This window comes from Anas acuta, chromosome 17, assembly GCF_963932015.1.
Source record: "Anas acuta chromosome 17, bAnaAcu1.1, whole genome shotgun sequence".
NCBI lineage: Eukaryota > Metazoa > Chordata > Aves > Anseriformes > Anatidae > Anas > Anas acuta.
Genome location: NC_088995.1, coordinates 8,317,990 through 8,343,951, shown reverse-complemented (window position 1 = coordinate 8,343,951; position 25,962 = coordinate 8,317,990). Strand labels below are relative to the sequence as shown.

Genomic DNA, 25,962 nt, shown 5'->3' with positions numbered 1-25,962 from the left:
AAGGGAGCGGGCTGCAGCGGCAGCAGCCGCCGAGGGGAGGCCGGTACCCCCGGAGAAGGTCATCGGGCCGGACCCGCCGCCCCAGCCATCCCTCGCCGCCTCCCCGCGCTGCGCCTTCCCCCGCGGGAGCCCCCGCGCCTTTCGGAGCCGCCCGGAGCGGGAGGCTCGGAGCAGCGACCCGCCGGGGAGGGCAAGGGGACCGCGGCCGCTCGCGCACCCACCTCGCCGCTCCTCTCCTCGCCTCTCCTCGCCTGGCCGCCGCTCAGTCCATCGGGGCGGGCGCTCGCCCCCGCCGCCGCCTCCCCGGCCCCCCGCACATCCGCGGCCGCAGACGCTACCCCCGCGGCCCGAGCAGGAGGCAGAGCCAGCGCCTCCCCGCTTTCCTCCAGGAACACAACATCCAAAAGCCTCCTTTTTTTTTTTTTCTTTTTTTTTTTTTTCCTCTCTCCGCCCTTTCCCCCCCCCAAAATGCGGCAGCGGGCGCGCTCGCCGTGCCCCGGCGGCAGGCAGGAGGCGCTCGGGGCTGGGGGCGCGGGGAGGGAGGGGGAGAGGAGGAGCCGGGGGCGGCGAGCACCCGTTGCCGTGGCAACGGCGGGGCCCCGCGGGCGGCTCCCGGGGCGGGGGCGCGCGTCCGGCAGCGCGCGTGCCCGCGGGGGCCCCGCCGCGCGTACCCGCGGGGGGCGAGCACCCGGCGCCGCGGGGCCCGTCCCTGCTCTCCTCCCGGCCCCAGCGCCGGGCAGGGGGCTCCGTGCGCGTCCCGCACCGCGCGGTGCGGCGTTTCCAGGTAGCGCTGACCACCCTCCTCCTCCTCCTCCTCCTCCGCGGATTTACCCTCTTCGCGTCCTGCGTCGTTTTCACCTGGCGTCTTTCTCCTCCGAGCCGCCTTGCCACGCTGGCTGCGCTGCGGAGCCTGCAGCCCCGGCCACGCAGTGATGATGCCTCCCTGCCCCGCCAGTTTCATAACCGCGATTTATTGCTGATGCATTTCTGCTGGAGACGGCAATGAAGGCGCTCAGGCATAGGTAGAACGCAGGCATTTTTTCCACGAGTCTAACGCAGTGCAGAAAGCATCCGATTCCTGCAAATGAGACCACTTGCAGTGCTGAGATTATCAGGAATTATAACAATGAAATGTTTTAGTGTAAAACACAAGGTACCAACATTATTTTTCTTGCACAGAAAGAAGAGCTAGGAATTGGTGTACCGTGTGGTTCCTAGAGGTAACACATCTGAGGTCTTGTTCACACCATGCGAGTACCCCACAGGCAAAGTAAGTCTGGTGAACTCCTAGCATTCCAAAAAGAAATGTCATGCACATAACTGGCCTTGTTTTCTCAGCAAAATGGCAGTGTTCAAATCATAAATGTGCCCCATCTTAAAAAAAAAAAAAAAAAAAAAAGGTGATAGATCATCTTTTCATCTCTACAACTTAATTTTCAAATTTTAGCTTCTGATACCTCGCAATGTGTCTACATCCTTTGACACTTTCATACAATCAGGCAGCGGTCAGTTACGTTCCAAGAGCGCTTTGTGTCCCAAAGGCACTCTTTGCTTGCAGGTGCGTAAAGCCCTGACATAGTTCCGTTGGCAAGGGAATGGAACAGAGCAGCACATCTGTGGTAGCTGAGTAGTCTAGATAATAGGATGAAAGAACAATAACAAGGTGTACAGGTTTAATCTGCTCCTCCATAAAGAACAAGTAGTTACTATAGAAACTGTCGCATTACGTGTATCTTCAGTATAGTACTTCATATCTGAGAAAAGCATCTTCCACACATTTACCAACTTCAGTAGAAAAATCAGCATCAACTGCCATCATCCTGGGTAGGACGATCTTCATTCACATGCTCTCTAGAGCTTTCAGCACTTTCAGTATTTTTGACTGATACAACAAAACGCTTGCTATCTTGCAGTTTTGTGGGAGGCACGTAACAGTAGATAAGGTGTTGTACGGGAAGGATCATCAGCACGCAGCATGCAAGTAACAGGGTGGGTTGTCCTCTGAGAAGTTGGGGGGTTTTGTTTCAACGCCATAGTACGGGAGCTTGCTATTCATTAATGGCAGAGTTAAAACCCAACTCATCCAAAAAACAAAGCAGCAGATCTGTCTGTTCTCTTCAACGGCACCTTGTCCTGCACCCAGAACTTCTCACTCAGGGCCTTTCAGCTCATAGTGATTGCACTACATGTTGCTGAGCCCCAAGAGGAACTTGAAGGGAAATATATGGCTCAAAATAGCGTACATCCCAATGTCAGATGGAGTGTCAAAACATATTTCTTTAGCTCACTGCTCTAAATGGTATTTTTCTACATAGACAGCCTGAAGATATACACATATATACTGAAAATTAATAGTTTATGTTACCTTTTTTGCCTGGAAGTAGTGATTTGTCTAGTAGTTTGAAGAAACAGTGATGAGCTGACAGGATCTCTGCTCTCTCTTCCATGTCAGGCAGGTCGCACATTTTTTGCTGTTTTAGAGCAGGTTTTAATGTGAAGGGAGCAGCATTTGGCTGTTGGTGTGCAGCTTCTAGCACGCAGCCTGCTGGAACCCCCAGCTGCACAAGGATCATTCAGCCTGCCAGTGCAGCTCATTGACCAAAAGCCAAGTCCTTGCCTGTTTACTGTTGCTTTCTGGTTGGGATCAATCAAAATAGATGCATTCGCACACCCTTGGTTTGAAGACAATACTGCTAGAACAGAAACGTGCTCTTAAGTGCAAAATCCCATAGGGATTTTTCTAATCAATTACCCATATTATACCATGACAACATCAAAATATTTATAAGCACACATACAATGTTCTTGGTGAATGTACATCTCCAAATGATAGAGGGAAAACTGAGAGGTCACATCTGGTCTGTAATGACAATATAATAAAAGACGTTTTCTATGTCATTCAATCTTCTACCAAACACCCTCTGTTTAACAAGCAATTGTATATCTGGGTTAGATATTTATAGGCAGGTCTGTGATTCTCTTTGAGCATGAAGAACTGAACAGAATGTTTAGAGAAGAATAAAAAGTCTATATTTTTATTTTTAACCCTTTTTCTCACCTGGAAGATGTTAAAATAGCATCAAGTGAAGATGACTGGAACCTGGTATTTATAAATATCTGCAAATTGTTGCTTTGTACCAGTGGCTGTGAGATGGGGTGAAAAAATCATGAATGCACCTTCCAGGAGGTGGTATCAACCTGAACACCTTTCATTTTATCACTTAGGATGGAAATTCACTTTCTACCAGGTTTTCGCATTTTTATCTTGTTCTCATATCCTTCAGGTAGCAGAGGACTTCACTCTGTATCAACCATTTCATCTTCCTATCTCCTTCATGCGAGATACTTGAGAATGTGGGCCCAGATAATGGATTACAGCTGACACCACAAACAACTAAAGAGAAAGACTTCCTTAGTTTTCCAACAGACAAAAAATAAATAAAAAAGAAAAACCAAACCTTCAAAATGTAAGTGCCTCTACATTCTTTCATGGCTTTATTATACCTACTGTATCTGCAGTTCACAGTCATGGGCTTGGCTGCTGAATCAGCACTTGCCACTGAAGCCAAGTCTAGAAAAAAAAGCATTAAATCCAGCAGCTGGTGGACAGCTGCTTGGAGGCTTGCCTAGAGCCCTGAAAGATATGCTGGCTTTCCTGTGCGCTTAACTTCACAGCAGTCCTCGCTTCTCATAAGCTTTGTGCTGGGTACGTGGGCCCTGACTCCTTCAGAACCTCCACGTGAAGAATGCTACAGAGATACCATGAAGAAGATGGAGTTAAGAAAAAAATATATATATTCTTTCCTCATTCTTTGTTATCAAGGGTAAGGGAAGGGGGTGTGGAACACAACATCTCAAACTTTAACCCCAAAAGAAATAGGGGATCATTTAGTACAGCACAGAATGAAAGATCAGTGAAATGCAAACGGCTGACAAAATCACTTGAGATTGAAACATACAGATCCTTAGGGAATTGCACCCAAGGAGATGCAATTAAAGAATGCCAGAAATTATTAAAGCAAAGACATTTTCAACAGAAAAAAAAAAAAAACTTTTTTTGAAAATAAATCTTTTAAAACAAAAAATACCAGCCTCAGATGTCCTATTAAAGTGCTCTGAGCAACAGGCTCTAGGTTACTCTTGGGATACCTTTTTCCCTCCTCCAATCTTCCTGATTGAAGGTTTTTCACTTCGCATGAATGATTAAATATTCATTGAAGCAGTGAGTTGAAAGTAGGTCTCTCCCACCTGAGGTTACAGGCAGGCATTTAGGTTTTGTTTATTTTTACAATAATAAACAAATAAAAAGAGGCAATGTCTTGATTTCAGTTAATTTTTCTTCACTGAGGTTTTTGCCCCTACTTGAAAAAGCATCAAACTGGGGCCTTAAAATAATTGTTTATATATATTTTAATAGATACTTAGAAAAATAATTTTAATCCAATTTCATATTTCTTTATATCTTTTACAGATGATAATTTTACTTCATGTAGGAGCCACGAGCTGTAGCTACAATTTCAGCAGGCACTATTTTTTTTTACAATTGCATTTCCTTATAATATCTGATTAACAGGAAAAAGAAGTAGGTAGTTTAAAAAAGGCTGCAAATTTAGTTTGAGGGCACAGAGGTAATTCTGGGAAGCAACAGAAATGAGGCTGTGGACACTCAGGTAGCTTTACTACAGGGGCTTTGGATGCCAGAGCAGTTCTGTAAATGACTGGATGGCTGCAGTCAGGTTTAAGTAATGGAATTTAAATAATTGTACACTTTCTCCATGTTAGGTCATGGCTAATTTTGTATCTCTGTAAAGATACCACATACATACCCCACCGGTGGTCACTGGCAGAGATGCACAAAGCGGTGCTTTCAGCTGGCTGTAACTGCTCACTGCCCCTCGCAAAGCAGTTCCAGAGGGGGGTGAAAAACTGCAAGGCCAGTTCAGTCTAGGACTACGCTGGTGATAAACTAACAGAGAAATGAGTAAATGTGACTTCTGATTTTTGTGATTTGCCACTCCTACTTTAAAAGAGAGCTCTTGCACTCTCACTGGCACACACAAGATTGATCCAACAAACGGCAGGGACTCAGGAAGCAATTCGGCCTCCAGACATGTTTCTGGGACAGGTCCAGACACAAGACTCTGGGACCACTTTCAGCTTTCCCATCTGCCTCCTTAGAAATGTCCCAGTGTCCTGCTGGCCTTATGTCATACCCAACAGTCACAGACAGATGCCTCAGGTACCCAAGGATGGTTGAATTGGTGTTAGATGCCATGTCTATCCACTGGAACCCCTTACTGACTAACTGGGCAATTGAGCCAGCACAGTGGGCAAAGCACATTGTGCTAACTTTGCCTGAACTGACTAAATGGATAAACACCCCAGCACATCTTTCAGTTAATGTAGCTTTCAGAGTTACTTGTCTCAGTGTTGGTTTTAAAAAGATTATATTAAAATGGCAGTAATTTCATCAGCTGATTAAATAGCTGCTGGTATCTCTTATAACTGCTGCAAATACGACTGTCTCTGCTTCTGGTCATAATGTTTTGAATACACTATATGTAAAGTTCTTAAATATAAGCACATTAGTAGCACTACCCAAGTGCATACCTTTTAATCTGGCATGTTTCCAGAAGCTAGACCTAATATTTTAGTCTGGGTTAAGTAACAGATTCATTTCACTGTTGTTGCTTGGGTCCTGCTGCCCTTGGTTGTTTTACAAATACATGATAAGAAGGTCATTTTACAGGAACACCTTTATGCGTTCACTTGGAGATCTTCATTCAGGAAAACATCTCTAGGCAGAAAGTGTATTTACTGTTAAGTCATGTTCCTATTTGTGACAGACTCCTTTCAGCCAACATCTGTGATTCACAGCTCACTGGAGGAATCGGGCTCTCAACCCAAGAGCATCCTTTACTGGGGATCACTTCAAAGCACAAATCACCCCCAGAGCAGCTCATACCTTGGTACTCAATTAGGACTTAAGAATTTTTCATTGCCAGAACTAAAATATGCACAAAAAAACTGGAAAGCCCTATTGTAGAACCTCACCCAGAATGGAAGAAATTTTCATTGAGCAGTGTAAGTAGTTTTCCTTAAGAATGTGGCTTTCCACAGAAAAAGCGGAATCTGCAAGGCAGCAGGCCTGTGTGGGAAGCGGAGCGTTATCTGCTTTTCCATGCAGCTCCACTCATGTCGTGCAGCCATCTGGGCCTACTGGTCTAATGGAGATGCATTTCCTCCAGCTTCGTTTTGAACAAAATTGCTAAGCCAGACCATTTGAAGCATAAAAGGATTTCACCCGCCTACAGTACTGCATTCTTCTTTTCCTAGAGATTTTATCAGTTTTAACCATTCAATTGAGCTCTTCTGGGCACAACTGCATGCAGTGTGAACTGTAGGATAAAATTAACTTATTGCAGCTTTGCCAGCATGCTAGATCAAGAAACACAACCAGTGGGTTTGTCAGTGCTACAATTTCACCAGTTTATTCTTTGAAATTCTCTACCAAGTCATTTTTAAAAGTAGGAAAAAAAAAAAAAAAAAAGTTGAAGAAAATAGACCAAAAAATGGAAGAAAATTATAACAATGAAGAAAATGGAAAAAAGGAAGTCCATACAGTAGTGCAGAATACAAGCTCCACAGATATAGCCTTACAGAAACAGAAGTTTATGATAGTTAACAACATTATTTCTTGAACTTTATTAATATTGCTTTAGTCTTTCAGCCTTCTGTCTGAAAAGAGAAGACTGTGTTGTTTGTTTGTTTAAAAAACAATAACTATTCTCTCAGCAGAAGTTCTGAAAATTGAAATCTTGCAGCTGTGTATTTCTCTTGCCTTAAAGCCTTGTAAGACAGTTAGCCTTAAAGGTTTTACACTGGTAGAAAGGGTTTTAAACTACAGTCCACCAAAGAGCAACCTTCCAAGCTCTCAGGAAGCGTTAGATGCCACAATAACACAACCAACACCAAGACCTGCCGTGGCCCTGAGGAAGCCACCTGCCTGCGCACTGCTCCCCGCTGGCCAGCCAGCCTCGGGCCCAGGCAGCCTCCCCATCTCCATCCGCAGCAACAGGGGCAGCCCAAGGGTCAGAGCAGGCAGGGCGTCAGCAGCTTGTGCCTGTCCTCTGGCCACAAGACTCTGGCTGGGGAGCCACAAGAGCACTTTGGGACAGTGACACTAAACCGGATCTTTGTTACTTCTCAGCTCTTCAACCTGAAGAATTAAACAGCTTTTGGCCTCTTTCCTTCCCACCCACTCCTTTTGCCCCGTCCATAACCCATTTGGGAAATGAGCTGTCTCTCACATTTCTTTACAAGCCTCTACGATGCAGCAGACCTTCCTTCTCCATAGGAATTTCTAAAGCTTACTACAATGTAAGCGATAATCACATGAACATTTGTCAAACTGATAGTTGTGTTCACCTACAGTATCAATTTTTCTGTGACTGAAACTTGCTATAGTAATTGTTAACACTTTCTGCACTCTTGGTATATGTGATTGGTATTAAGCATAAAATCTGATATTTTAGTTAGTGCTTGCAGATGTGCCAGTCCGGGTTACCTTCTGAACATATTGACTGTGTCATATGTACTAAATCTACTGTTTTCCGTGAATGATTGAATTCATAGCCAGTATTTGTGGAAGCAGTGAATTCAGCAGTCTCTTATGGTAAAAGGCTGCACTGGTCCCTTTGGTCTTATTCTATCGCTTCATGTCTCCATTCCTGACCAAAAGACAAAAAAGGAGAAATTTTCATTTGGAAAATGTGAAATTGGGTAGGAATTCATGGCTAAGGTTCAGCTTTCTGAGAGTAGTTATCTCAAGGCTTTAATTTTCTCTCTCAGTAATTGATCTGAGGACTCTGGAGCAAGTAGTACATATGTCAGACTGTTTTCCTTCCCTCTTGCATTTTGGCAAAGGCTTCCCTGTGGAGGAAATTAATAAATTTCAGGATGACATTTCCTTCTTTATCCAAAAGAACACGGGAAAAAAATCCTCTGGGTTATTTTCCGTCTTTACTTTTAACAATTTATAAAAATCTCTCTGAACAAAGGAAATATACTTTACCAGAGAAAGAAAATATGAGAAATTTCCTCATTTGTGTCATCGATACACATTGTGATCAGTTGAGCCCGTGTGTGCATATGCATTCACACACCTAAGTATATCGGATGATCGTGAATATAAGTTACAAACTAAGGAAACAAAAGATTAATTTTATGGGAGGTGCAAACAGCTAGAGTTCTGATGGAGGAAAAAAAAACCTGTAGGAAATATCAATGCTTGTACTCCAACATGCAAGAATATGCAACAATTATAGCTAGAAAAATCTTTATAAGCCAGCATTGGTTCTATTTTACCATCATTTTGACTGTTTGCTTTCTTTTATATGGTAATGAATACAGCTATATTAAAAGAAGGAAAAGTTGCTTTCATTTTAGACACTACATTCTGATGCCGTGCGAATGACCAGCAATCCACATGTGTATCATGGATTATTCACTACTACAACAGAGAGCATACTTCATAACTACTGCCGCATTGCTTTTGGTGATTTTCACTACAGGAGAGGCTGACAGCCATCAGAAGTAGGGTACTTGTCTTAGTCAATTATTGATTTTACCCTGTAGATAATTCTTGTACAAAATCAGAATCCAATATTTATTTTTCAGTTTGGAAGCTGTCTCTATGTGAAACACAGTCAACTCTGTCTAATTCATTCCCAGGACTTCCAGAGGTACTCTGACAAAGACACTCTGTAGACCAGAATCTCCAAGTTTTTTAGATACTAATCTTCTCATGGGGCATAAATGATTTAGGTGGTTAAGCCCATTGCTTTCAAGCAGAATGGCACAGGCAGTCTTATTTAGTACCAAAATGACAAATATATATGTTTTTTAAAAAGATATCTGTTTCTTGGATTTCTAAATTATAACAGCAAAGCTAGTGCAGTTATATTAGCTGTAGGTTCTATGTTAATTATTGTCAGTGCTGCTTTGATATAACAATTTCACACATACTAAAGCAAAGTTTCTAAAAACAGAAACAAGATAGCACAGGAGTCTCTTTATTCTTTGCTGAGAATTAGTTACCACTTATTTATCAGACCAATCTTATCTATTTCTTGTTGCTGAAAGAGGTTTTTCAAGGACCCTGCTGACTTTTTAATATTTTTATAACTTTTTTTTTTTTTTTTTTTTTTTAATGTTTTTCATACACATCACATCCACAAATCCTCAGTACTGGAAAAATTCTCAGTAGCTCCAACAAGAGCAGATCCCATAACACTTACTATGGTTGTACAGCTATTTACGCAGTTACATCGCTATTGCATTTTTAGTTAGAATATGACAGACACTATTATCGAGGTTGTGATTTTATACCTGGTATGTCCCTAGGGCTGCTATAAGATAAATGCATTTAACTGATGCACAGATGTGAAATAGTTTGAAATAGAAATGCTTACTATTTCTAGTCAGATCCCAGTATTTGCAGTATTTTCCTCAGGTCTCTAATGCCCAAGTAGCTCTTCAGTTTATTTAAATAGGGACTTTCCACCTCTCAGTCCTTGATGAGAGATGATTCTTTGCCTCCAGGCACAGGCATCCTTTGGGACACTACTGTTTATTCCTGTTTAACTTATTACTGAAAGACAGAGAATTATTATTGCAAAGAAGAGGAAAATATTCTGTCTTTCAAAGATACCAACAGAGTTTTCGTCTTTAATTGGAAGACTTGATAAGGCTGATGGGGTGCAGGCAGATAAGTTTTATTTAATTTATTGTGGTCTATCTCCTGCTCCAAACATACTGGAAAGAAAATATTCAAATATTACCATCTTTAATGTATTCCCTGACACAGCCTTAATGCCTGAAACACTGCAACTCAACATGCTGAATCTTATCATTAAGTTAGCTACTACAGGGTTCTCAAACTATGCTCTTGTGACTGGTGACTCAGAAGTCTTCTCAGGGAGTCTAAAGAATAAGATATTTTTTCAATTTAAACAGTAATGAGCAAGGAGTTATTAAGGAAGGTAAGCCGGGGAGGGATCTGCTGCCATCCTCTTGGCACTCAGAAAGGCAACATGGTTCAGTGTATATCATGTATGCTAGCACTCACTAATTTAATAAACACATTGTTACCTCTAAAACCATGCTCAACTATTGCAGCAAGAGAGCCGCTAGGTGTAAGAATTTTGTCAGGATCATTTGGCTACTTGCAGCTCGTGAGCTCCCACGCTGGGATTTCACAGCTGCTGTGCACTGGATGCGTTGCTGGCACACCAGGATGCAGGGCGGCGTTTTTCACTCCAGCTGTGCCTGGCTCTGCTTTTCTTTTCATTTTCTGCCTCTTCCTATGCTGAACCATTTTAGATAGTTTCTGAAGGTCTCAAAGAGACCTCTGAGGAATTAACAAAACATCCACATTATATAGAATCTGTGTTTACATACAATTTCACTGTGTGGTGCTACACTGTACATCTCTCTCTGGCCATGCTTCTTATTAAAACAAACATTTAAAGGGCTTTGATTTGAAAACTGACATTTGTACTGAAAAGAATGTGTAATGTGATTTAAGTGCTCTATGTAATTGAAAAACAACACACCACTGTTATATGCTATAAAGGACTTCTTTGTTTTCTACAAAATTTGATTTGTTTACTTGCCCTGCAGCCACACTGAGAGAACAGAATAAATGGCAACACCTCTTTAGGTCTATTTGAAAAAAGAGTCAGGAAAAGGAGAATGAGAGTGGCCAGAGGGCTATGAGGAAGAAGAGATGAGTGCTGAGATAAAAAGCAGCCCAAAGGAAGATTACAAGGTCTCAGAGAAAGAGATCAATAATGGTGTTAACAATGGAGCTGCAAATACAACTATTTGCATTTTGAAAACTTTTTTCCCTCCTGCTTTACTATGTCCAGAGTATCTGGAACACTCTCTGCACAGATAAAGCACCTCTGAAAGGACAGCATTTCAATGAAAAGTCAAGACCCTGAGGATGCCAGAATAGTACGTGACTACTAGAAACACCAGCTTACCTTCCCTGCCCATTGCTTGTTCTGTAAGAAGCAAGGATCTGAGACTGCTCTAATTTATAAGCAACGCTCAAACAACTCTCCACTAATTCTGTCTCCTCCCTTTTCCTTTTCACCTTCCTAGACCTTTCACCATTTGGTTCCCTTGAGAAAACCATGACGAATTTCCACCTGGAAATTTCAGTCTCACTGTTAGGTAGTCTCTTTTTTTTTTTTTTTTTTCTGTTGTTGATGGCCCTTCCTCTCCACCCTCTTTCTCTTTACACATTGAGACTTTTGACAAGGTCAAACAATCCATCTTAGTTTCTATATTTATATCTGGGAAGCTCCCTCCAGTAGCACAATAGCATTTTGGATAGGACAGTTTGACAAAAACTGTAGATAGGAAAGATGGCCTGGTTAAAAAAAAGAGAGAGAGAGAGAGAGAGCAATTTAAAAAAATGAAAACAGCCTGAGTGTTCATACAAAATAAGCATCCACTAGATACATAGGTATTTCTGACCACAGAATAAAAGCTTAGACAATGCTCTGTACATTATTTTGCCAGCTTATGGGAACAGAAAGACATAAAGTGTCTTTGTTATATATTTGGTACTCGAGAATGCAGTGCAATAGCAAAGGCTAGCACCAAAAGAAGCCGTGAAGTGCAAATGCAATGAATGAGAGATGGCTGAGTCAAAGAAAGTCAATAAACATTAAATGGAAGGAATAAACTCAAGGGCCAATGAAAGCAGGCCTGTTTAGTTGAATATATTAATTGAACGTATTAGAAGACAAGTGAAAGACACAGACACAAAGATGTGAAACCAGAACATTGAATACTTACAGAGAACGTACTGAAATAGCAATCAAGGGAATTGAAAAAAGTCAGCAAGGAAGGCCTGTAAAAGAGGGAAGTGCAGGAAAGAAAAAAAAAAAAGAAAAAGAAAGAAAGAAAAAGATGATGGATTAAAAAAAAAAAAAGCCTATTAAATATTTGAAACCAAATGGAAACATAGTAATGGGAACCTCTCTAGGAAAGAAAAAAAGTGTATCTACAAGCATGAGAACAGTCAAAAATGCTACAGCAATAGTAGAAACAGAAAGGCAACGGTTTCTTTTGACTCAAGGTGGAATGCTGACTACTCTGTGCGAGAGCTAGCATTGGCTTATGAAATGATATGATGAAACTTGTTGTATGACACTATCCCAAAGCAGACTGCTGTCATGTGAATTACAGCTACCCAAAGCTCTGGAGGAACATGGAGTTTAAACTTCCATTCTTTGTCACTGCTATTTACATTTACATTCAGCATGTTAATTTATATGGAAAGAATGAAATTACATTAATGTCAAATCGTCCAGATGCAGTTTGGATTTGAAAATATCACAGGTTATCTGGAAAGCACCTACACAAAAAATCAGTCACTGAAAGGAGGGAATGTCATCTTATAACCACCCCCAGCCCTTCTATACCTATAGCGTATAATCCGAACACCTATAATCCTTGTCAGGGGAGTTAATGAGAAGTGATGGAGTGAGTTGTGCAATCTTTGCTTCCTTTTCAGGGACCTCCCTTGGAGTCTCCTGCCAGAGCAACAGTGCAGGTTTCCTTTACCACATCTTGTATGGGGACAGTGTGAATGGCCCCTTGAGAATATTCTTCTTTTTGTACCTACCTCTATGGAAAATAAATATACAGTTGGGTTTTTCTACTGTGAAAATGCAACTCCCCTCTAGTGATACACCGAGACACAGCTTCAAAGACAGTAGTGTTTTTTTCCCCACTTTCCTTCCACGCTGTTTTTTTCTGGTACAAAGAAAAATCCTTATTTTTAAAACATTGATAGCTTCAAGAGTGAGTTGTCTGAATCTGTTTTTCCTTATTTATCTGAATTCTCACAGGAAGTGACCACCAAAGGTACTGCAGATGGTAAAAGCTGTAATAGTACCAGTCCTGGGCATTTCTTTGCATTGGCATTAGAAAAATGGATCCTAATAAGTTAGTAATATAAGATATTATTCAGCGTCATCAAAACCTCAGAAATATGTACAACAGAATAACCTCTAGATTAGGTCAAGAATCATGTTTTTCACCTGGCTGTCAAGTTGAGGGATTTCTCCAGTGCACTACGAAAGGCCATTAAGATCTTTTTCCCACTCATCCTTTTATCTCTAACCAGGAAGATTCATTTGAAAACACCTTGATGACGCTTACCCACAAAACTTCCTTATCTAACTGCATGTGAATCACTTCAAAAGGAGACACATTCTGTTGGCAACCAAAGAAGCAGCCTTAGCAACAAGACAGCTGGAGAATTTTGTTTTCAGAGAGTTGCTTGTGGACAGTATGTTCTGCTTTCTGCTTCCCCATGGCACTGCTCCTTCAGTGTTGACTTAGTATTGTGTAAGAGTCAGTCACTAGTTCATAGCAAAGACATCACTTGCAGTGCAGATGACGATCATTTTACCTTTCATGCTGTTCCCTTTATGAAATAGTGCATATGTACTGACTGATGGAAAGCTCAGTATGTGATTTTCCCCCATAACAGAATTACCACAAAGAAATGTGTGAGGAAGCTGATGATTTCCAAAACCTGTCTTCCCCTGCAGAAACCATAGTGGAGAATTTTATCAAAGTATTAGCTCTAAAGGTTCACATCTCAGCCTGTCTTAGCATCTGTTGTTGTTGAGAATAGTTGTATATAAGGTGTGTATAACAGTTGTACGTAAGGTGCCTTACATCTATCTTCTTAGCAGGAATAATTCTGGGAAAAATGTTATGGTGGGGAGAACTGGAAACACTGAGCAATTGGGGGTGTTACTTGGGCTGATGTCTTCACAGAACTGTTCGGGAAGCTCACTGTGGAAGCAATGCTAAGACGGCATTCATGAACAGTCTGGTGTTGTAATAGTTTCCATGTCCCAGTCCCACATCTGTGTAAGGAAATGAGTTATCATATAATTTTGATCCTATTAAAAAATTCAAAGTACAGGCAGAAATAGAAAATGCACTCACACTTTCACCCATGTCTCTTCTATCTCCTCCTGCAGGGGCTGCTGACATACTGCATGCTGGTTTGATTCCCTTACTTATGTTCAAACTGAAGTCTGAGTTGGATGAAATCCAGGAGCTAATCCTAGATACACTCTCCAACTGTCTACGTGTGGAGGCTTCTGAAGCTCTATCAAGTGGTGCCATTACCATCCTGAAGGAAAAGCTCACACATTCATCAGCGACCATCAGAAGCAAAGCAGCTCAGGTCCTTTTAGAAATTGGGTAAAAGAAATCTATCTATAACACTTAAGCCCAAGAAAATGCTAATGAACTCAGTCAACTCTATTAATGTACAGTGGCTATTCCACTATACATTGAAGCTGCTATATTTCACAAGGAAAATAATATCAGCCTGTATGCACACACAGGTTGAAGACTTCTAAAAATTCTAACTGCTACAAATCACTGAGGAAAGCAGAGGCTGATAAGTTGTTCCTTTTCCTCCTATTTTTCTTTTGTATTGTTTGTCTCCTGGGCCATATTAAATATTTTCCACATGTAAGAAACTGGAAAGAAAGAGACAGAATTGACCTGAAAGAATGATTCCTTGCAGACCCCTCATATAGTAGTTGGTTTGAATCTGTTTGGGGTTCAACAAACTGGTTTCTAACTAAATTGCCATTAGGAGAACCAGCACACTTCTTCCTACATCCTGTTCCTTGCTGCTGACAATCAGTCTCCAGCACATCACAGGAAGTAAAAAGAGAAAAATCCAAACATCACCTAAAAATAGCCTAAAAATCATTAAGCCCACACACATAAGTTAATATGATAATAATTGGTATTTTATCAGCAAGTAGACTTACTAGACACCAGGCATAAACAGACGTTCCCTCTCTTTTCTTTGCGTCTGGGTAGTGGTGCTTCCAACAGTCTAACAGTCAGAACATTTAGACTCCAAAGAGAACAGAGAGGAGAGGAGGACTGTGTCAGCACCACTGTCATGAAACAAAGGAGCGCTGTAGGGAGCCAGGCATGGGGAGAAGCTGTGGGTAGTTGCATGTTTAGCAGACATGGTTAAAGAAAGCATCTTAACCATCTTTTCTGCACAGTACCCATCCAGAGGGAAAAATCGTGGTAGGTGAAGTTATTCCTGTGCTGGTGAGCCTGTTAGAAGACACTGATCCTGAAGTCCAAGCTAGCGCAACAGGAGCGCTGATGTTTGCTACCATTAAACCTCAGGGTAAGAGAAAGAGGCAGTTCTGTTGGCTGCTGTTCAGAAATCCAATTTTAAGGCAACTTAATACCTGTGCCCCTGTTCTCTTCCCCCCCAAATCCTCTGTTTCTAGTAGCATAAAAGCTGTGCCAGAAATTGTAAGATCAGGACATTTCATAGGCAGTTTCTCACAGCTAAGAGAGGAGTGAATATTAATAAGGCTGGTGGTTCTCTCAAGTAAGTTACAAGACACTGAAAATACTAACTGCTGAATTTTCAGTGTGATGAGTGAATAATTAGATATAAAAGACTCTTAATAACAGTAGTTGTATTCCAATCCTCCTCTGCAACTGTCCCCCCTGTCTTCCAAAGACAACACAGGCATTGATCTCAGTGTTTGAAGTGTCTTTAAAAATAGAGGAATGGAGGATGTTCTTAAGGGCATCTAATCCCCCCCCCTCCCCCCAAAAAAACAGCTTATCCTATCACTTGGTGTCTCTCACCTTCTCAGATAGTTTGTTACAAATTAAATAATAATGTGCAAGGCAGATAAAGTCAACTAAGATCATTTTTCTTAAAAGCTAGCTGGCAGCTAGCTTTGGTTTTCAAGAGAAAAGCATGTCCTATGTCTTCACACTGCACAGTCAGGGTGTTCAGAGCTCTAACTGGGCAGGGAGTCAAAAGAAAAAAAACAAAATCTTGTTGATTACATGCAATAACACATTTTAAAGCAAGTTTATTTTTCCACAGGGAGATTCTCAGCCCTAAGTGCTGAAGCCATTCCACCTTTACTGAAGCTGGTTGCTGGGGAAACCAGCAAAGCCCGTCTGAGCGCAATCAAAACCCTCACCATGCTGGCTGAGCTACCAGAGGGCTGCAGGAAACTCCTAGATCATACAGACACGTTTCAGCAGTGTCTGAATGATCCCTGTGAGGCAGTGAGAAGAGCTGCCGAAATTGCCATCCGTGTCATCAAAAGGAAACCTTTCTGAAGATGTGATGTTTCATAGAGATCTATTGCCCTCTGTTGTTGTCTTGCTGTAAAAGTTGCATGATTATATTCGACCTTCAAAAACAAAACTCTTTCTCAGTTACTCAAAAACAGTTCCTCCTGAAAAGTCATTTGTCAACTGTTTCACATCTGTCTTACAGGTCACAAGCAGAGCGATGGGGAAAAAGGAAAGGTAGCAAGTCTAGAACTCTCTACCAGGAGTTATTTCCTGAGATACCAAGTTTTTTCTGTCATACAAGAAACTGGTCCTTTGTGTAGTCTTCGTATTCTCGCTTTTTGCTGTTTCTTTTTTAATCGCAGTCTGTCAGACACCAATCAATAACTAATTATATTAGAAAGAAAGGTTCATAATTAACCTCTCCAGCAATCTTGGCTGTGCTGGGAAATTGACCTAGCAAAAAGCATTTACATGAGTTTTGTTGCAAACATATGTTGAACACAGGATTAGAACCATTTAGAGCATCATCATTGAAAAAATCAATGGCAATGTCATAGAAAAGCTTCCCCTAGGGAAGTCTGAGGCTTTCCCAGCCTGAAACATAGCCAAATTCTTTTCAGCACCATTCTAACAAATTCTGTCACTGACAAGACTTGCCAGAAATGAGTCTGGTGCAGGGCCCCAGTGTTCCGTGCTAAGAGCACCTCCACCCATCTCTCCCTGCGATGAGGTTTATCCATGGGATGCTCCAACGCCCCCAGCTGACAGCAGCCACCACTGCACCTCAGTGGCCCCTTCTGAGCCCCCTCTTGCTGTGCGCCTGCAGCCCCTCCCTCAGCCTTAGCTCCAGCCACGGCCCAGGTTCTTAACCTGCTGGGGATCTCAGCAGCCAGCCCTTCCCATTCCATATGTTTGGTGCCAGGCTCGGGGTCACCACGTGCAGTTATCCACACTTACAGTAAGGAGAAAATAAACCAGCAAGGCTTTACTGAGGTAGCCCTTGGAAAGCTTGGCTGTGCCTCCAACATAAGAGGGATCAGCCCTGATCTGAAGTTGGTTAGATTATGGAACAAACATGCCTCTGCATTTGGCTATTACTTGCTATTTTGTACTTTCATAGAGCTGTGGTCTACCCTTTGCGTTAAAAATAATAATAATAAATAAATAATTTTTTAAATATCAACAAATATAATGAAAATGGAGGTGTTCTGCCAGAATGGAAGAATTTTGCTGTTGTGGCTCATTTTGAGGGGAGATGGAGAGTTTGAGAGGAAAGCCAATACTAATATTATGGTCTAGTCCAACAGAAGTTGGACAAGACAGTTTCCAGAGGTCCCTTCCAGCCCACAGTATTCTATGATTAATGGCTGTCTAAACAAAGAGATGAGGAGATAAACAAAACAGAGAACTGAAAATGTCACTCCCCTAGTTGGAAAAAAAATGCTTTTTTCTCCCTTTTTTTTTTTCTAATGAATTTTACTTCACAGAATTTAATATAACTTCGAAAGTTCAAGCTGTCTGAAACAAGCCTATCCAAGAAGACACAAATTGCCCAAAGGAAATAAGGTAGTTTCTGATTTTAGAGCTGAAGAGCAGATGAAACAGAAGTTCAGTAATATTTTGCTCACTGTGTAGTCAAGGCAGGTCACTACTGATACTGTAAATTCCTCTGTCTGCAGTTGCTAGTGTGTAATTTAAGAGGCATCAAGAGAAGGCCTGTGTGAAGAAATGAAGCAAGTTTGCAGGACAATTCCTGGCCATTAGAAGTGCCCACAGCAGCCGTCATGGTGCAGGTGACTCAGCTTCACAAGAAATCCCATTTATTTTCACTCAGGTATTTGCTCCCGCATGGTGTTCTTCTAGACAGAAGTTGTAGTTAAACAGAAGCTGCACGTTGGTTACACAGCGGTTATCTGTCAGGGCAGCTTTTTTACTGCAGAAACCCAGTGTCCCACTGCAAACTGAAAAGTATAAGCTTATTCTAGCCACTGCAGGCGTGATTAAAGTTAAAAGGTTTCTCTTCCATAGCTTAACCAGAAGACGACTTCCCTGCCCTATAAAGATGTGATTTAAAAGCATTGAGTCAGTTGGTTTTGTTTCCTCTGGCCAGGGTCTTGAAGGAACTCTGCCTTTTCAGCACACTTAACGTGCACAACAGACATAAGGCACTCACGTGTAACACATATCAATGCCTGAGTGCATCCAGTTCGATAAGTGCAAGTCAGAAAAAGTCTCACCTACACTTACAGAACTGCAGTAAGAAAACGCAGTAATGATCATTTTGGCTCAGTTTCAAACATCTGTCACAGCCTTTGCCCTGATAAATCAGGTATTGCATTTCAATGAGTTCGGAGAATAATTAGCTTGTTCAGATGTAGGAATAAGACCATCCAGACTGAACTGCTCTGACAAGAAAATTAGCCAACTTGGACCTTAAGCACTGCACTCTGAACATCTGCCTGATCATTGCTTTAGAGACAACATAAACAGTTTCCAAATCAGGTGCTAACATCGTATCAGTGTTCTTGTCTTACACACATGCACAGTACAAAAATGGAGCAAAGCCTTAACTGAGCTCTGAAGTACGGACGCTAGTATATTTCTCAATCTCCCTGTTAAAACAGCACCTGTAAGATGGAAGATAAGATCAGAGCCCTGAGACAGTAGTGGAGAAATCAAAGCAATCAGGAAAAAGTCCTTGAAAAAGTTTTTACAAATAGAGAAAATACTGGGGAAAAACTGAATGAGCTAGGTTGATCCAAAATTTATATGAAATAGAAAAGGGAAAGGAAAAAAAAAAAAAAAAAAAAAAAAAAGCAGTGGCATGAACAGAAATTATAGGGTAAAAAGAATTAGGTAGAAAATACACTGAACAATCCCAGATTTTTTAGGTTTGGAATTCTCGGTATTTTATTCTCCATTGTTAAACTTTGATTCTCTAACTTAGCATATAATCACTTAATGAATTTTCATACCTAAAAAGAAAAGAAAGTCCTTATGAGGAAGGATTTGCTTTCTCGTCTGAGATACACAAAGTCTTGAAACAAAGGAGAACAAGATGTATGAAGTTATACTAATGCTGATTTATAGGTTAACCCAAGATATCCTCTGACCCTAGCAATATTTTGATTTCTGTCAGTTATTACTTAATTGCTGAGTACCGCATTGCCCTTAAGACTGTGAACAAAATGAAAAATGCATCCTAGAATTCTAGTACTGACATTCCGATAAAACAAAGAGACCCCCCGTAATAGCAAGTCCAGGGGCAGGAACACGTAAGGTTTATATGCCCTAGGAACTTCCCCAACAAGGCAATGACACTGATACTATGTGATTCTAAATGGACAGCTTGGAGAACTGAGAGTGTTCTATGAGCATTCTCTCCTTTCTCAAACGAGGACATGCTTTCCGTCCTGCACTCCATGATTCTACATCATGGATTTAGCCCTAGACACGTGCTTATGTCAACACACAGCTGAGGAGTAGCACCAGTTCTGGAATACTGTTGTGTACAGGGAGTGCCAGGGCTGTCCACAGCTATCTTCCCACTTTGGAATGAGAGACAAACAGCCCTTAATGTTTGAGGCTGGGCAATTATCACTCTAGGTGTCAGTAGAACAATCAGGTGGATCAAAGAAACACAGCAGAATGACTGACAAGTGCTTCCCCTTGGACTGACTTAGCTTCCAGTTAATTATACTCAGTAATAAAGCTGCAATAAACTTCATCACAAAAACCCTAAATATGCTTTTGTATTGCTTCATACATGCTTAAATTAACATATTAATTAATATGCCTGGGATCTGGCATTATCCCATACTATAATTAAATTGTTTCAAAAGAAATGCTGTGTATAGAGCACATCTGCCTTTAGCACTACATGCTCTACTAACAGTGTTCTACGCTATGACAACATCAGTACCTCAGCAGATTTTAACATCAATGGAAAACAATTAGTCTTTTTGGTTCGAAGCCAACAACAATTAAGGTCCCGATAAAATTAATGTGGTCCTGGGTCAATACTGGAATTAATTCACTTACGTTCTACACAGATGAAGTTTTCAAGTCAGCCACCCAACACTTCTGTGATGGGAGTTCCCAGGAGTTTGTGAGAAGTGAGACCCTCATATATACCAGCCTCACGTGCAACATTCCTCACAGGTAGAGGCTCATTTTGAATGCAAAGTTTATCATTTTTTCCCTATAAGTTTCCAGAACGTTAAGAATATCATACCTTTCTTCTCACAACTACAGATTCATTTCCCTGTCCCCATTTATTTTCAAAAGTCCAGGACCTAGAAACCATTCTGAGGTACCCAGCTGAGGCAGGGGAAGTTTAGGCTTGACATCAGGAGGGGGTTCTTCACAGAGAGAGTGGTTGCACACTGGAACAGGCTCCCCAGGGAAGTGGTCACTGCACCGAGCCTGTCTGAATTTAAGAAGAGATTGGACTGTGCACTTAGTCACATGGTCTGAACTTGGGTAGACCTGTGCGGTGTCAAGAGTTGGACTTGATGATCCTTAAGGGTCCCTTCCAACTCAGGATATTCTATGATTCTATGATTCTATGATTCTGTTCTCATATAAATCCTGCTTTGGGAAATAGCAGCTTTTAATCTCTCCATGTTCCAAAGGGAGTGTTTTTGCTTGCCAGAACTATATTTTATATTAAAAAAAAAATAAAAATCAAATTAAAATTAAAAATGCATAGAAGTGAGAGATTTGTCTAAAGAGTCCAGGTAAGTCAAATTTGGCTGTTTATTACATTAAACCAGAAGGGCAGAATGTGTTTTCTCTGACTACATGCAAAACTCATGTGCTGAAAAATTCAAGTCCAGGATCTATTTCTGTCAAAATTTGTAAACTCGAGTGAGTAAAAAATGATTATAAATAGTTTGCTTTAAATGTAACTTGAATAAAAGTTTCTAGTCATAAGCTCCAATATTGTAAGTACAAATGCTACACGGAGTAAGGATGAGTTCATGCTTACCTGAGCTTGAAGTTCTCCCAGGTACCCTAAGGAGAGCAGGGGAGCTGCTCTAGCCCTAAGCACTGCCAGGTGAGGAGAGGGCAGGTGTGGTAACCTCAGGGAAACTGCACTCGTGCAGCTGGCTGGGGTAGCTGACAAGATGTAGTGTTCCTCAGCAAGAAAAATAACCCAACCTGCTTTATTAATAAGGGTAATAACCTGGGCACTACTACACATTATACTGTCTGTCATCGGAACGAGATGTCAGAGTGAGTTACGTTTTACTCCACCCTTTAAGTTCTCTAGAACAGGCAATACACACTCCATTAAAAGTGCTGTGAATCACCGAGAGTTATTTGTTGGTCCTGGAGTTGCTCATTTTGGTGATGTATCGCCCTCTGTTGTTAAACCTGTGATGTTGCATTTCAGGTTAAACAAGGGAAGCTGAAGCGGCTGCCCTCTTCCCTCGCTATTTTGGTGCCCCACAGTAACACTGCATATGCAGAACACCTGCAGAGACCTGCAGCTAGGAAATAAGAGCGTTAAATTAAAAACAACCAACCACAGCAACCCTCCTTCAGAAGAACTTACCTGTGACTCCACAACCTTCCAGTCACCTTTCTCTCTGCAGTGTGACCCCAGGAATATTGGTTTGTAATGCTCCTCCAATCCAGTCCTTCAAACAAATGAACTCAAGAGTTCTTCAAAGACAATAACCAAGGCTCTATAGCATTTCTCTGAATGTCAGCCAACACTAGAGATAACACCTATTTATCCTCTTTGCTCCCCATTCTGTGTCAGTTTTACTTCACATGAACATTCCTAATTTTGCCAGTGGAGAAAGTGACCCAAGCAGGAGTCAAGCCAATCACAGTTGCAGCTGCTGCTGTTACTCAGTTCACCACAGTCACTTGCACCTAAAGAACTCAGCCTTGGGCTAGGCCTTAATTCACCATGGGCATTTTGGTCAAAACCAGGCAGTGATTACTGCACATCTGTTCCAAATTAAGCTACAGACCTCCCCTCCCCAGTGACTTGCACGTCTGTGCATGAGCTTTTCCCTTAACAAAACAGGAATAAGACCAAGTTCTAAGAGCAGAGTGTTCTCGTAACCAAAGTAATTAACATTTGCAAGGTACTTGGATACATTTGTTGAGTGGTACAGAAAAATTAAAATATAAATGAAGAGTGGTTACCCTTTCCAGGATTTGGCTTGGAAATAAATGATATAGTCCTTCTTGAATTAAAGATCTGATTTGTTTGGAATGTGTTCTTTACATAGTGCTGCAATTGGCTTACAGTGCTACTATGTGATTTTTTTAAATTGTATTTCAATTTATTTTGTACCTTTCATTTAAAATAATACTCTATATCTAACTAAAAGCCATTAAAATAAATTGTAACCCTACATCTAACCTGCCAGGGTAAGCCAGATGTCTCAGGGTCACCCAAAACAGAGTTGTATTATGATGATTTATATTTTTTTCATTTACATTTTACTAATAGCCAGGGCTACATCTGGAGTCTCTCCATTAACTATAAGTACTTCAAAATTTACAGTCAAACATGGAACAAGTATGCGCTTACTATTTGCTTTTCTAAAGCATGAGAAAGCCCAGGACTGTGTAAGCTACTTTTGGGGTTTTGTCTGAGAGTACCCCACAGCAACAGCTACAACACGGACACTGTTCCACTAAGAACTGAAGAAAAGTCACTTTCTTCCTTAAAATCATGACGCTGCTCTTGAATGCAATACATACCAACCTGAGGTGGCGTTTAACTGTTAATATAAAGGTAAAAGGTTTTATCAGTTGTCCACAGGAAAACTGCCCTACATTGTGCAATTCTACAAAATTAGAGGACTACCCTAAAGAGTAGTCAAACTCCACACAAATATTTGAACCCCGGCCTCTAACAATATCCAGTTTTCAGATCTGAACCAAGCAGGTTGTTGAAGATGTACAATGAACGTCTCTGTTAAAATTAGTTTTTCAAAATACTTTAACCCTGGAAAGAAAATGAAGTGACAGTGACCAATTAACAAGGAGGTCATCTAAAGACTGTTTAGCCTACTAGGATATGAATTATGCTGTCTGTCTTTATCCAAATGGCCATGCAATTTCACCATATTTTCTTTTTGTAACAGAGCATGACAAAGAGGGATCTGGGCAATCTTCTGGAAGTTTTCTTACTTGCCGTCCATTACTATTACACAGAGCCAAAACCTAGACACCAAATTAAGTTTCTCTGTCTTCCATTACATTATATAAAAATCCCATCATTTTGTGGACACCAAATGCTTCAAAACATACAAATACTTTAATACATACAAGTCTTCATAATCCATTAAATATAATTAATTCCATGGTCTTTAAAATGCTATATTACTGTATTAACTGTAAGAAAAAGGTTTGCAGTGGTATTTATAACAGTGATGATTTAACCTGGACTACGCAAACCCTTTCTGTATACTGCAGACATACACTGAAGAGCAGCTGATCATTTGATTTTAGATCCAAATGAAGAAAAGACATTGTCAGAAGATTACAAAGTGAGAGTGGTTAAAGCTGCAGGAGTTAGCAGTGATGTGGTGTAGCACATCATGGGCAGAGATGATCCTGGCTTCCTATTTAGATACACCTATTGCAAGTCTGATGCATCCTGCTATAGAATGCTGTGGGAAGACACATCACACTGAGATGCTTTGCAACAATGCAGCAATGTGCAATAGCAACAAGGAATTGTGCTGTGGCTTGACTACAGCAGCTGATGTCTTCTTTTTGCACTTGATTTCCCAGGAAGCTGAATTAGATGATAAGATCTATTGCTTTTTGCCTTGAAGAGTTACATCTGTCTTCTGTTTCTCCAGCTGGTTTCAAACTTACCAATTGGAGACAATCAGACTGATTTGGCTGTGGTCCCACAGCTGTGACTGTTCTCCTTCATGAACTGTTATGCTAGCTCATACTGTTCTACTGAAGTTTCATACAGCATGAATTGTATTTCTCATTGAAGTCTTCAGAAGAAAGATTCACAGTTTTTCAGATAAATAGTACAAAGGTCTCAAATGTGCTGGAAAACAAAATGCAAAACCAGCATTCTGATGCTTTGAGCTTTTAGCAATGTTCATGGATTGTTTTGTAGTACCGTTCATACAGAGGCAATATGTTAACACCATCTCCAGGATCAAGAGGCCCTAATAACTGTGGGTAGAGATCAACTTTGACATACCAAGACAGGAATCAATCAGTAATAAATAAATAAATATATACACACATACATATATTTTAATATATAAAATATATGTGCATATATATAATGTGCTGTATGTATATATAATATATGCATTTTGTATAAAAAAGCTTCACATTCAAGTACAGTTACATATTAAAATATACAAGAGGGGGGACCTTTTGAAGTTAACCTTAAACAAAGAATCTATCATAAGTAGAATTCTTACTAGGATCATTGAATTATGTTTTGCCTAATTTCAAAAGGCAATCAGTTCAGATGGTTAGTGTTCCGCTTATTACTGAGAACCATAACATGATGAAAAATATCATAGAATGTGAAAGTGGAAAAAAGCAATAATGGAAAGTTAGATGTAGTGTTAAACATATCAGTATATACATAAATCCTTTACTTAAGATATTCTGTACTTGGAGGGAACAAAAGTGATTGTTTAGCTTGAATCCATACAGTCCCTCAGATGTTTGTTTGTCTTAGTAATCAAATTATTGTAGGAGAAAGGAAAAAAAAATACATGATCAGAAGAGAAATGGTTGAAAATTAAAGTAGTATCAGAGATAAAAGATGGTTCAGATAGTTCACAAACTCTGACATATGGCTCATGAAATACAGTTCGAGCAACCTTGTTCTGCACCTAAAATATGAAATGTATCACGAGAAGAGAGAATATTGGATGGAAATTCTGAATATTGGATGGAATTCTGAACTAAGAATGATTCAATTTCTAAATGGAAATTCTCTCTCTTGAAATCTCAGAGGTCTTGATCTTTAGATTGTCGAAATTATGATCACAAAATCAGTGAGTAAATCACCCTGATTTTTACAAACTTAGACCATGAAAATACTAAATGTGTCTAACTGTAAATTTACAAGTCATTGGTTTTGCTTGCCAATACAGTACAATTTCAGAACTGTAATCAGAGGTTTATGCAAAAAAGGCATGGCAAAATACAGCCACAGTCAATAGGATGATGCCATTGATATTCACAACATTTCTCCAAAGTGGCACTTCTGTTGTGTCAGTCAGTTTCTCCTTCAGTGCTTCCTCTTCCTCCTTGCTGAGTTTGGGTCCTTTTTGTTGGTCTAAGCCACAGAACCAGTTGTAAGCTTTCTTTAAGCATCCTGGTTCTTCACCTGCCTCTGAAACTGGAAGGAATAACACACTGGTCATGAAATGTAAGCACAGACCACTGCGTGCACTAGAAGTTCTCTATGACCGAAGACCTTCCTGTATTTAATATAGCAGCTCAGGTTTATGGTTTTAGTTGCATGGAAACATTTTAATATAAGGCAGCAAGAATCAAGTTAATATTGTGTTTTTACAGCTCAGCCAGAAGGAAAAAAAAAAAATGTGATTTTCTAAATGGTGCAAGAGGGCCTTTTGTAGCATGTAGACTTGATCAAGTATTTGAGAAGCAGACCATGCTGCAAAGCTTAACTTGTTATCTCAATTTTTTCAGTACTTTCTGTACTTCAAATTAAAAGCCAACTAAATTAATTTTAGGATACTTATGAAAAAGAACTTGACCACAGACCCGAAAGCCTAGCAAAGAAAG

The 25,962-nt window shown here is 40.6% G+C and overlaps 3 protein-coding genes across 5 annotated transcripts in view; 1 reads left to right on the top strand and 2 right to left on the bottom strand.

The window, feature by feature from the left end:
* RSPH14 (radial spoke head 14 homolog) overlaps positions 1 to 17,043 on the top strand; it is a 91,939-nt gene extending 74,896 nt beyond the window's left edge. The window contains exons 4-6 of the mRNA XM_068701371.1: positions 14,079 to 14,304; positions 15,135 to 15,265; positions 15,989 to 17,043. Coding sequence (XP_068557472.1) covers positions 14,079 to 14,304; positions 15,135 to 15,265; positions 15,989 to 16,230 — 599 coding nt within the window. The 3' untranslated portion in view covers positions 16,231 to 17,043. The remainder of the gene's footprint in view (positions 1 to 14,078; positions 14,305 to 15,134; positions 15,266 to 15,988) is intronic.
* GNAZ (G protein subunit alpha z) overlaps positions 1 to 21,740 on the bottom strand; it is an 87,465-nt gene extending 65,725 nt beyond the window's left edge. Inside the window, exon 1 of one of the 3 annotated variants that reach the window (XM_068701367.1) lies at positions 21,179 to 21,740. The gene's annotated coding sequence lies outside the window, so the exon portion shown is untranslated. Of the gene's footprint in view, positions 1 to 221; positions 461 to 831; positions 964 to 21,178 lie in introns of those variants that run through there. The other 2 variants (XM_068701368.1, XM_068701366.1) reach the window with 2 other exon arrangements.
* A 1,714-nt stretch (positions 21,741 to 23,454) lies between these two features.
* The window catches only part of SLC5A1 (solute carrier family 5 member 1), a 29,447-nt gene continuing 26,939 nt past the window's right edge, over positions 23,455 to 25,962 (bottom strand). The window contains exon 15 of the mRNA XM_068701324.1: positions 23,455 to 25,552. Within this exon, the coding sequence (XP_068557425.1) occupies positions 25,332 to 25,552 (221 nt within the window). The 3' untranslated portion in view covers positions 23,455 to 25,331. The remainder of the gene's footprint in view (positions 25,553 to 25,962) is intronic.